We start from the raw sequence: 12,476 nt of genomic DNA, 5'->3' as shown, positions 1-12,476 counted from the left end.
TCTACCATGATTTAGCTTGTTCAATTTCCTCCAGCTTTTTTGCGTGCTTGTTGACAACTTGTAAGATGTTGCTAATCTTCAGTTTATCAGAATCTAAGGCGAGCTTTTGACCATCACCTGCAAATGAGGCATGAGTACACAGCCAAGCTCTCTTTCAATGAATCAAGAAACTTACGGTAAACAACGTGGATGTGAGAGGCAGCAGCAGGATCAGATAACACATCAGTAGTAATCTTGATGGTGGGATTCACTTTACGTGCACTGTTTGTGTTGACATGGTTCAAGAACAATCTATAAACGATACATGTCAACTGCCAGGGTCATGACATGTATACGCCTGTTGAGGCTCTTTGAAACTCTACCTTGATGATTTGGATGCAGTGTTGAAAGGAGCTAATGCGACCTTAATTTCAGTGATTTGTTTCATAAACATGTTGTAATATGTACTGTATATGTGTGTAAATAATTCAAGTGAAAAAGGAGAAAGATTTTTTTTTTATATATATTTTTTTCGTTGCTTAATAGGCCCTTGTTGTGGAAAGAAAGAGAGAGCCATGTTCAGGCTCAGTGCCACATCCCGGGGACTCAAACTAAGATCTCCATATACAACAATTGAAGCCTTTGAGCGACCGTGTCGTATTGTGTAGGTCCAACCACCATTCCTCAGTCTAGTCCTAGCCTTCAAACCCCCCCCCCCCATTTGGCTCAAAAGACTTCAAACCAATTTTTTTTTTTTTTTTTACAATTCATTAAACAATTTAAAAATTCAGGGAATGTTCATTAAAATTAAGTCGCGCCTTGTGCTAAGATATATTTACAATCTAGATTTTTTTTTTTTTTTTTTTTTTTTTTTTTTTAGTTGTCATAGGCAAGGATAGTGCCCAACCACTTCTCAACAGTCTCGACATCCATATTCTTACGAGCAGCATAGTCTTGGATTTGATCCTTCTCGATCTTACCCACAGCAAAGTATTTACTCTGTTCATGACCAAAGAACAGGCCACTGACACTAGCGGGAGGATCCATAGCAAGAGATTCAGTCAAAGTAATGCCCGTCTTCTCAGCAATCTGACCCAAATCCCACATGGTCTTCTTTTCAGTGTGATCAGGCTGAGAGGGATAACCAGGAGCAGGACGAATACCTTGATAACGAACAGCAAAGAGGTCAGCAGCTGATAAACTTTCGTCAGAGGCATAGCCCCAATCCTTTCTACGGACTTCTTCGTGGAGTGCTTCAGCAAATGCCTCAGCTAAACGATCTGCAATAGCCTTTGCCATGATACTGTTATAATCATCGCCATCAGCTTCGTATTGCGCGACCAATTCCTCACAACCAAAGCCAGTACTGACAGCAAACATGCCAAGGTAATCAGGAACACCAGATTCCTTGGGTGACACGAAATCAGACAAGCAGTAGTAAGGCTCATCGGTCTCCTTCTCCACTTGTTGACGAAGACCATAGTAAGTAGCAGCTACTTGTTCGCAAGACGCATCAGTGTAAATCTCGATATCATCGCCAACCGAATGAGCAGGGTAGAAGCCAACAATACCGCGAGCTGTAAGCAGCTTCTTGGAGATAATCATGTCCAGCATTTCCTTAGCGTCGTTGTAGAGTCGCTTGGCCTCTTCACCCACATGTTCATCATCGAAAATCTTGGGGAAGCCTCTGTTGGGATAGCGGCCACGCAGTTGGAAGACTTGGAAGAAGGGGTTCCAGTCAATGTGCTCAACAAGCTTTTCGAGAGGATAATTGTCATACACCTTCTCACCCAAGAAGGTAGGCTTAGCGGGAGGAGGGTTTTGGATCCAGTCAATGACCATCTTCTTGTCTCTGGCAGCTTGCAATGTCAAGAGATGGCGTTCTTCGAGACCTTCGTAGTATTCTTCACGCATTTCGTCGTATTCATCGCGAATGTCTTCGGCAAACTCTTCCTTCATGTTGTCATCCAACAGACTAGCGACTACAGGGACACTACGAGAAGCATCCAAGACGTAGATAACAGGAGCAGAATACTGAGGAGCAATCTTGACAGCTGTGTGCATCTTGGAGGTAGTAGCACCACCAATGAGAATGGGAATCTTGAGACCAGCCTTTTGGCATTCCTTTGCCACAATGACCATTTCTTCCAAAGAGGGAGTAATCAGGCCAGAAAGACCAATGACATCGGCCTTTTCCTCAATGGCCGTTTTGATAATCTTATCACAAGGCACCATGACACCCATATCAATGACTCTGTAGTTGTTACAACCTAATACGACACCACAAATATTCTTGCCGATATCGTGGACATCACCCTTGACAGTGGCCATCACAATGGTACCATTACCCTTGATTTCGGTTTCACCAGAGAGCAGCATGTCAGCCTCCTTTTCGATCTTGATGAATTCGACCAAATGAGCAACAGCCTTCTTCATGACACGAGCAGAACGAATGACTTGAGGCAAGAACATCTTGCCCTTACCAAACAAATCACCAACGACATTCATACCAGCCATCAAAGGACCTTCAATCACGTTGAGCGAACGAGGGTATTTCTCCTTGTCGAGACGTGCTTCTTCAGTGTCTTCCACAATGTATTTCATGATACCCTTCACAAGAGCATGGCTGATACGTTCAGTGACGGGCCAGGCTCTCCACTCTTCCAAATCTTCGTCCTTCTTGGCGTCTTTGGAATGAGCCTTTGCATAGTCCAACAGCTTCTCAGTGACTTCGGGATCGCGATTCCACACAGCATCCTCGCAAAGTTGCAGCAGATCCTTGGGAATATCATCGTAGACGGTCAAGAAACCCGCATTGACAATACCCATATCCATGCCGACCTTGGTAGTGTGATACAAAAAGACAGAGTGCATGGCTTCACGCACTTTGTCCATACCACGAAAAGCAAACGACAAGTTGGACACACCACCACTGATCTTGGCACCGGGGAGCGTCTCCTTGATACCCTTACAAGCATTGATAAACTCGACAGCGTAATTGTTGTGCTCCTCCATACCGGTAGCAATGGTCAAGATGTTGGGGTCAAAGATGATATCATAGGGGTTGAAGCCCACCTTGTCCACCAGGATGTTATAAGAGCGAGTACATATTTCAATCTTGCGATCTGCTTCAGCAGCTTGGCCCACTTCATCAAAGGCCATGACAACCACGGCAGCGCCAAATCGCTTGATGATCTTGGCCTTCTTGATAAACTCCTCTTCACCTTCCTTGAGCGAAATGGAGTTGACGATACATTTACCTTGGGCACAACGAAGACCGGCTTCAATGACAGCAAAGTTGGATGAATCCACCATCAATGGCACACGAGAACAATCGGGATCAGACGCCAGCATGTTGAGAAATTTGGTCATGGCAGCTTTACCGTCCAGCAAGCCTTCATCAAAATTGACATCCACCACTTGAGCACCGTTTTCTACTTGAGATCTGGCAATGGCTAGGGCTTCTTCGAATTCACCCTTCAAAATATGTCTACAAAACTTTCTGGAACCAGCGACATTACAACGCTCACCCACATTGACAAAACCAGTAGTTTCGTCCACACGAAGCACTTCAAGACCGGATAGCAACATGACATTGGATTTGTCTGCTGGCTTGGGACGAGGCTTGTATTTTCTACAGACATCAGCGACAGCCTGAACATTGGATAAGACTATTAGATCATATTGTGCGACATTGCGTTTTGTTTGTTTTACCTTGATGTGATCTGGGGTGGTACCACAACAACCACCCACAATGGTTACTAGACCTTCCTTTGCAAAGGGTTCCACATTAATAGCCATGGCCTCGGGACTCTCATCGTATTCACCCATAGCATTAGGCAGACCCTACATTTCTCCAGTGTCAGCGCTCTGTCGTTTTTTTTTTTAATCTACTCCTGCTATCCACACTTACAGCATTGGGATAACAAATAATGTGAGCATCGGTGAATCGACTGATATTCTGCACAAAAGGCTTCATTTGTTCAGCACCCAAAGCACAATTCAAACCAAAGGCCACAGGCTTGGCATGGTTGAGAGAGGTGACAAATGCCTCGCCAGTTTGACCTGAAAGTGTACGACCACTCTGATCCACAATGGTACCTGAGATGAAGATGGGGACCTTGGGGCGCCTATTCAAATAAACAAGATGTCAGGGTGCAGAACCGAGAAATGCAAGACAGCTCACCTACTTGTCGTCTTCAAACACTTGATCAATGGCAAACAAAGCAGCCTTTGCATTCAATGTATCGAAAATAGTCTCCACCAACAAAATATCGGCACCACCATCCATCAAACCACGCACTTGCTCTGAATAAGCAGTGACAAGTTCATCAAATGTAACGTTTCTAAAAGCAGGATTTTCGACGGAAGGAGAAATAGAACAAGTACGATTGGTAGGACCAATAGCACCACATACAAAGCGACGAATACCTGTTTCTCTGGTAACCTAATTGGACAGAGATGAGTCAATAGAAATCAAACAAGTTTTTTTTTTTTTTTTTTTTTTTTTTTTTGCCATACATCTTCACAAGCTCTTTTAGCCAAGGCAGCACCTTCCTTATTGAGACGATAAGCATAGTCTTCTAAGGCGTAATCCAATTGAGCGATTGAAGTAGAACTGAAGGTATTGGTTTCAATCATATCAGCACCAGCTTCCAGGTATTGGCGATGGATGCCATAAATGGCATCGGGCAAGGTGAGGGTCAATAGATCGTTGTTACCCCTCAAATCTTTGGACCAGGTCAAGAATTCCTCGCCTACAGATGTCCAATGTAAGCACAATGCGGCTCTCGTTGCGATCAAGCCATGACCTTACCTCTGAAATGGGATTCCTCCAACTTGAGTCTCTGCACCATGGTACCCATAGCACCATCAAGGAACATGATACGCTCCTTCAATGTTTTCTCAAGGTATTCAAAGGTATCTAACATGGTTGATTTAGCTCCCTCATCCAGCAACCGAGTAGCCAGTAAAATTACCCATTTTCTAGTGTTTTCTTTCTTGTAACAATGAAATGGAAAAAGAGACAGAAGTGCTAGTGTAGATGAAAGGGGATTAAATGTTGGGAAAAAAAAAAAGAGATGGCCCTACTCTCATTGTCAAATAAAACTTCAAAATTTGAAATCCCTCTCGTGAAATCGAGATGGTTTGCATTACACAAGGCTTCCCGATTAATGCCATATCTGGAGGATTGTCAACAGTCTTTGATCTGGATAATGACTCTAATGTGAAGCTGCTTTTGGGCGTGTATAGTACTTTGGCAGGATATACATGGCTGGCTAACTGCATTGACAGCACGTCTTGCACTTGAACACCGCTTTGATGTAGCAATGCCAATCACGGATGGATGCATCGTTCTAGATTATTGATGGCTTATGTCTCTTGGTTGAGCTCATACACGCCGCAACCAATATACATCAATCAAGCTCCCTTGAAAGCCCCACGAACATGATAAATATTACTACAATGAGCCTGCTTTTATTTTCAACATTTGATGCATGTTCAACGTTTGCTTATACTTCTATCTACTTCAGCTGCACCATGCTCTGCTCGCTCACTCGCCTTGGATTGCATCTCTGAGTCACCGGCAACATGTCCTATGGCATAATTGACATAGCCCATCAACCGCTCGTACTCTCCATGCACTCTGCTAGCTTCTCCTTGATTTAATCTATCTTCTGCCTCCCTGCGCTCCCTTTCTGCGTCTTGTTCTGTTTTTCTTCCCGATGTTTGCCAACTCTCTAAACCTGTAAGCGATCCAATGGCGGATTGAAGCTGTCCAGCCTTTTTCCAAATGGAGCTCTTTAGTTTGACTACTTCAGGATCTGTCGTGTTGGACGAAATGGGGCTGTTAAAGGCGGTGGTAGCGTTTTCATTGTTCAATGGGATCGTATCTTGCTCTGTTGACAGTGCTGGTTGGATGGGATTTCCTGCATACGCAAATGGGTTACTTAGATCGGGTGTGTTGGGCTGCTGTGTTGTGATATCGGATGGGGTGAGCAAGGGTGTGTCGGTCTTTGCAGTTGGTAGTTCTGGCATGGTCTTCTTGGTAATGTTGATTATGAGAGAAAGAAGTGAACTAAAAAAAATCGAACGTAATCAAGACTTCCCTTACATCATGCATTATTTTAATTTAGGTTGGCCGGTGACTCGATATGGTGTCTTGAAGTCAGCCACAATTAGATGCTGCATAACTATGGCCTGTATACTTCACGAAGCCAACATGCAATGCTTTCAACCATGGCTCATACTATATTGTTGAGCAATCTAGCATATCCAGAGATTGGGAATCAATCTTGTATAGATACTTCAGTTCTGAAACCATTTATCCAGGTTTCTTCTGCATACATGGTTTGACATAGAGAGAGGCACAGTGTCTTTAAGGATCTGGCGATACATAGCGTGGTAACAAAGACATGCCAAGTAAAGCCAAGCTCGACTTTTTCCTGTTGAAAAGAAAAAGGCGGCGAGAAAGGACAAGGGAGATACAATTTACTCGTTTCAAACGGCTGCATCATTCTTTATTAATCATGATGATTTATCGCAACATGTATTTGATGACCTTTCAAAAATTTCCCAACATTGGCAATTGACACACTCTTCTCTTTTCTTACATCATGTTGACCATAGACACTTTTCCAGATGAAATCATCATTCAGATACTCTTACAGCCTACAATGGACCTACGCACATTGATAATATTGATGACTGTGTCCAGTAAACTGCGTCGTTTAGCGATCCATGCCTTGACCGTGTATCGTTTGCCACGCCTCCAGCTTCTATTGACTGTGGAACAAGAAGGCAAATCTCGTATTACAACAAGCTACAAGTTCAGTCTTTTCCACACTACATCTCTGACTGTATTACTGACAGCGCATCATCCAAAGCCAAGACGCTATTACACAAGCAAAGCGTGTCCAGCTGTACGATCCATGGCGCTGAATACGATCAACACTGCAACATCATCCGCGCCAGGCACGTACTATCCTCAAGGTGCAAGGAAACTCTCTGCGCAAAAGGAAGGCTTTCATATCTTGCAAGCATCCTCGTGGCAACTTGCTTACCAAATCACAAACATCCAAAAACCTGAATACTACTTGACACCAGTCAGCATCGCTATTAAATTCAGCCATCTAGTCACTTTGGAATCCGTTAATCGCCCTGTAGATCATCATCATCATCATCATCGTATCTCGTCTTTTATAAAGCTGAATAAAATGAAAAAATGGGCTGCTGGCCGTTTTTCGACGTAAACTATCCATTCACTTGGTTTTTTTTTATTGACTTTGCCGTCGTTTATAATGCCTCTTTAAACTTCCATTCTCCCGTCTCCACCAGTTGCTGGTCAGCAAATGGTCTTCTTATCGAGCTCAATCGCTGCTAAAGTGTATGATTTCTGCTGCGGATCCAGAACATACATGTTGTCTTTGCTCTGCCCGTGTTAAAGATAGATTGGGGACAGCAATGTCATATCTGTCAGATAGCACATTTGTTTGCGTCAAGTCAAGCACTGTTCAATGCTCAATAAGCGCGTCTATACAACCAATACAAAGATGTTCTTTACCTGGCTCTTGTACTTGTAGTTTGTGCAATAATTGGTTATCTTGGATGCACCTACCAGTACCCAAGCCGATCGGCTGATGGGTATGCGGCAAACTGAATTTGGCTTGTAATGGCTGTATAAAGCAAGTACAGAAAGAGCATGGAAGCTCCACTGATTACTGCCAACCGTTTTCCCAATCTCAACTGCCTAGACATGATTGCTTAAGAAGAAGGCAATGCATCAAAAATGTACATGTTGCTTATCTCATCTTTCACGATTGTATATATGGTATGTATCTGCGATCGTAGACTGAAACCTTCGGGGTAACTCCCTTATCATTTATTGCATGTGCGTCATTGTTCTAGAAGCATACACCTGCAATGTATTTCCTTGATATGAATCAGTTGGATGATGGCTTATTGAATTCACAGGTGCTTGTATTACGGAAGTAAGACTGGAGTTGGCATTTAACTCTGTAATATATGCTTCGTTGTAGCATCGCCGGATATAGCGACCAGGTACATATCTGGCTCTATTGCAATACTCCACGTCTACCTCGATGGCAGCAATTCAAATATGAGCCTACAGAATATTTGTATTGCTTCCAAATACGCAAACATACACAAAAACTGCAAAATTTGGATGCATTCGAGTCGCGTTTTCTCGTGTTAAAAGCCGTTTTAGGCCGTCAGAATAGCACCAAACAGTTGCTTTCATTCAGCAATTACTTACTGATACCTTTGCTCAACTTTGTTGGGATCGGCAAAAATTGGCCAAAAATCGACCAAAAACCATGAATGATACCTCGTGATTTTCGTCGAAAATCAAACGATCGCGTTTTTGACCTCCAAAATGAAGACTTTTACTATGGTATGTATTACATCAAAATGTTGCTATCGATCCAAAGCAACCCTTGAAACGTCGTTTGTGTAACTTTTATATGTAAGTTTTTGACATTTTTGCCAAAAACCTCATTTCGTATTTTCAAATTTTGCTCAATAAGCTATTTCAAAATATCTGTCTTACTTGGCACCATTAGATGCGCCTTGAAAAGCACTTTAAGAAAGCTTAAGGATGCATTAGATTACCATTGCAATTTATATAGTCGAATGTAGCAAAATAGATTAATCGAGTCGAAAACAATCAAATCTGGCCAATATTAAGCAGACATTACATCGGAGATTAAATAAATTCTTGAATGCTGCTGGCAAGGAGAATAATCTTGTTTTTGAAGCGCATAGGGAAGAAATTGCAAACTAAGAAAGTCCCATAGCTTAGCCTTAGTATTTATTGGATCACAAAATCAAACCCGAGTCGCTCGGAGCATATTTATTTTAAACAGGGTACTTCAAAAAGGACCAAGATCGGCACATTCTGTTGATGGTCTGTAGCTTTTGAATGATGGATAGCTTGGGGTTTTCAAGATCACGCAAATCTTCAATAAATAAATCTCGCATAGAGTTTCGAGAGGGAAGATAGACGGCATAAGATCGTAGTAGATGCACTTCGCACAACAATATTCCTTGCGTTTCGCAATCCAATTCATTTTCTTTGCTGTAAGACAGCGTCAATAATCTTTCTAAGCGTCTATTATTGCATTCAAGGGAGGATAAGCCTAACGGTGTCTCTTGCGATACATTTTCCTAAAATACCTTATGGCTTGTCGCAAAGGAAGCCCCGTTTTTCCGATTCTTTGCCCAGTGCGTTGATCATAGCACCTTCTAAGCCATGCCACTGCTGCCCATGTCAGTAGCATTGAAGGAGCCACGGCTGAAGAAAGATGTTAGAGCGCTATAGAGAAATCATCTGTAGCAGCAACTTACCCAAGAATGCAAAATTCAATTCATTCGATTTCAATAGCTTGTCTAATGCAGCCATAGCTAGATCCACATCCACTTTGGTCTTTTGCACTTGGATCAAAAGTGTCTGTATGAGATCACCTATGGTTTGATGTATCAGCGTCGTTTGGAGTATCAGTGTGCCAATGGATATATACCTTTCACTGCATTCTTTAACGGGTGCTTGATTTCCTCTTCGTACGCCTTTAAGATCATAGACATATCGCCTTCTCGTACTCGGCTTATCAAACCTCCAACTTGATCTTCTGGCAATTGATAATGGTCGCGAGCGAATTCAGCCACCATTCTCTCTAAAGACTACCAGTATACACGATGGTGTTAGCTAGTCATCTATGAAATCAGCGCAATCCTACTTACGTCTAGATCACTACGAAGCCCCTCTTTTCCCAGCACGCTCAACCTCTCATCTTTCAATCGAATCGTATCCCAGACTTGCAACATCGGTTCCCAAATCCAATTGACAGCAAAGTCCCGGGCAGTAGTGCCAATTTCCCTTGACCATGCTATAATATCTTCTTGATGAGCTGTCAGTAGTTGCACTGCCATATTACCAGCAACACAACCCAGAATCCCGGGAATCCAGTATTTAGTGATGAAAGAGGGAGGTCCATTCGCATTCTTGATATTGTTTATCTGCAGTTGGCATTGATCCCAACCCTGTATGATGTCCAACAAGCCCTTCGCAACATCGAGTGTGGTGCCCTTTGAAGCCTGAGCCTGCATTACTTGATTGACATCAAACTGATCAAATCCCAATGTACTCTTCATCATAGTGATGCACTGCGCAGATTGCATCGACACATCTTTTGTGGCTGTAAAAGGAGCAAGTTTCATCATCAAGCCTAATTTCGATGCTTGCAGCTTCTTGTAGTGCTCTAGCTGCTGCAATTTTTGACGTATCTCTTCATGAATCAGCTGGGTAAATTTGTTTTGCTTGATGCTAAAGAATCGCAATGACTTTTGCTGCTTTGGGGACATGTTTCGAAACAACTGCTCCGGCTTCAGCAGTGATTCAATGCTTGTTGTGCGCAGCATTTTGATGGTATTGATACCCACTTGGCTGATTCGTATAGGTAAAACTGTGGATGTTTTACATTAATTTTACAAGGTTACGAATCATATACACATCTGAGGACTCACTTTGCAGGGCATAGTAGGTTTCATATCGTCTGCTGCCGTAGATGCCATTCCAGTAGCTTGTAGCCTCGGAAAGCGGCAGGGTTGAATTGAGCGTGTTGCTCAGCATGTATCCATAGACGGCCACCGTGCATTTCGCAACAAACAGCCATGCCAAATCCCCTTGTATTGGGTGCTCCATGTACAATTTTAGATACTTTTCCACAACGGAAATATCTGGTACAGTTGTCAACAGGTCGATTTCTTGACTGATGCATGTCAGAAAGAGTTGCTGGTCGTTCATGTCCAAAGCGGCCATTGGATCATGGCTGCTCTCCACATTGCTGCTTGTGTTGACGTTCTGAAAGAGATCAGACAGCACATGATTAAGCTGCACAATTTGCTCGTGAATGAAATCTGACATCTTGACAGGGTGAAGAGGGAAGTGTGGATTTAATCGGATACTCAAATGAAATATTGTGGTAAATACTTAGTTTTTTGGACCTTTACAAAAAAAATTTCGGACGTTCTCTTTTTTTTTTTTTCTGGACGATTTCCATTTATAATTAAACTTGGTGAATCCAAAGTCTATATATGAGCAATAGAGTACGATCATAGAAAACATAGACTTATCACTTTTATGTCATGTCATAATCCACTTCTGTGGTTTTTTTTCATTTTTCATTTTTGATGATAGAGTAGCTCCCGATGAAGGAAATAAATCAAAAGAAAAGAGTTCTTTTTTTTTTCCCCTGTATTTTATCTTTTCAACCGTGGCTTATTAGCAACTGCAGCAATTAAAAACAGGTGATGGATGTATGTTCAAATAAGTCTTTTCTTGTTCTTGTAATATCGAACATTTTTTATAAGCTACAAATTATAATCCTTTTATTCTTTGTGCTTAACAGTACACTTCAAAAATGAGGCACAAGCTGCAAGTTTTTTTTTATTATATGCTGTTCAATAACGCACAATCTGTCGCACTCTTGAAACAATTACTGTACGACCTACCATGTATAATTGCAAACCTGTAACTTATGTAACTTATGATTCATATGAAGGATAAAGAAATACAATCTCACTTTTTGTCATATTCATAGTGCTTTAACGGACTACAAAATATCTTGAGTGGCTCTTCTTTGCTGCTGTAAGCCAGTACAATCAGCGCCAAAGGAACAGCCTCTCCAAGAGCAGCCACCAACCCAAGAGCAACCACGGAATGATTTACGCTTACACGTTCTTAATTACATAGGAAAAGGCCATGGATGGCTCATTTAAAACGGGCAAGACAAGAAAATGATAATGATATACTGGCCATCCGATTGAAATTAGATGGGCTAGTTGCAAAACGCAAAAAGATGGATGATTTGATAGGCAGTAATTAGTTGCTTCAAATATTATTTGCTTGAAACAAAGAACATGAGTCAAGCATTCTCATACTAGCCAATTTATCTCACTACGCTCGATGTCGGCGTCGCTCTGCGGGCTCTCACCGAAGATATTATAACATTTTAGTATATCAAGTAAATTTTAAACAGACAACTATTAGTAAAAGAAAGATTATATCATAGCCTGGAGGAGGAGGAGAGGAGGTATCTCCCTCAGCACCCTGTTTACTTACACTGATATCAAACGAAGCGTATTAGTGAGACGCTGTGAAAGAAAATTCAGCATTTGTAAACCACAATCTCCATTTCTTGATAGTAGAATTGCCATATCATTCACTGCTGCTGATGCGCTAAATAAGATGGCGACATAAAGCTGGTTATAAGTAAATACAGGATTTGCGTAAGATATACAGGGAGTTTTTTGAGACATTGCCACTGCAAAAGACACCTTTATGTGGCAAAACTCCCCAAAAAAGTATTTGTGCTAACCAATTGTATTTTCAATTTCATGATCTCCATTTAAGCAGCATCGCAATCATCATTGTCATCATCAGAAAGGCATTTGGTGGGTCAGCCAACAGCAGAGCCAAA

At 42.0% G+C, this 12,476-nt stretch overlaps 5 protein-coding genes across 5 annotated transcripts; 1 reads left to right on the top strand and 4 right to left on the bottom strand.

Moving 5' to 3' along the window:
- Nucleotide 1: 1 nt before the first annotated feature.
- RPS3_4 (40S ribosomal protein S3) lies at nucleotides 2–433 on the bottom strand (the record flags this gene model as incomplete). Its single annotated transcript, XM_064825038.1, has 3 exons — nucleotides 2–117; nucleotides 176–291; nucleotides 363–433. 3 exons carry the CDS (start codon nucleotides 431–433, stop codon nucleotides 2–4), a joined length of 303 nt encoding a protein of 100 aa, XP_064680415.1.
- A 422-nt stretch (nucleotides 434–855) lies between these two features.
- PPE1_1 (Protein phosphatase methylesterase 1) lies at nucleotides 856–4,962 on the bottom strand (the record flags this gene model as incomplete). The annotated part of the gene is made up of 7 exons (XM_064825037.1): nucleotides 856–3,633; nucleotides 3,694–3,825; nucleotides 3,893–4,109; nucleotides 4,170–4,426; nucleotides 4,501–4,736; nucleotides 4,796–4,903; nucleotides 4,959–4,962. The coding sequence occupies 7 exons, from the start codon at nucleotides 4,960–4,962 to the stop codon at nucleotides 856–858; spliced, it is 3,732 nt and encodes a 1,243-aa protein (XP_064680414.1).
- A 519-nt stretch (nucleotides 4,963–5,481) lies between these two features.
- On the bottom strand, nucleotides 5,482–6,018 carry ATC70_005753 (uncharacterized protein; the record flags this gene model as incomplete). The annotated part of the gene is made up of 1 exon (XM_064825036.1): nucleotides 5,482–6,018. The coding sequence occupies one exon, from the start codon at nucleotides 6,016–6,018 to the stop codon at nucleotides 5,482–5,484; it is 537 nt and encodes a 178-aa protein (XP_064680413.1).
- Nucleotides 6,019–6,596: 578 nt separating this feature from the next.
- Nucleotides 6,597–7,232, top strand: ATC70_005752 (POLIIIAc domain-containing protein; the record flags this gene model as incomplete). The annotated part of the gene is made up of 1 exon (XM_064825035.1): nucleotides 6,597–7,232. One exon carries the CDS (start codon nucleotides 6,597–6,599, stop codon nucleotides 7,230–7,232), a length of 636 nt encoding a protein of 211 aa, XP_064680412.1.
- A 1,624-nt stretch (nucleotides 7,233–8,856) lies between these two features.
- RPS2_3 (40S ribosomal protein) lies at nucleotides 8,857–10,921 on the bottom strand (the record flags this gene model as incomplete). The annotated part of the gene is made up of 6 exons (XM_064825034.1): nucleotides 8,857–9,109; nucleotides 9,175–9,292; nucleotides 9,346–9,462; nucleotides 9,519–9,678; nucleotides 9,739–10,460; nucleotides 10,522–10,921. The coding sequence occupies 6 exons, from the start codon at nucleotides 10,919–10,921 to the stop codon at nucleotides 8,857–8,859; spliced, it is 1,770 nt and encodes a 589-aa protein (XP_064680411.1).
- Between the last annotated feature and the right edge of the window lie 1,555 nt (nucleotides 10,922–12,476).

The sequence above is a fragment of the Mucor velutinosus genome (assembly GCF_035048745.1).
Source record: "Mucor velutinosus strain NIH1002 chromosome Unknown tig00001544, whole genome shotgun sequence".
NCBI lineage: Eukaryota > Fungi > Mucoromycota > Mucoromycetes > Mucorales > Mucoraceae > Mucor > Mucor velutinosus.
This window is presented reverse-complemented; position numbering and strand designations above follow the sequence as displayed.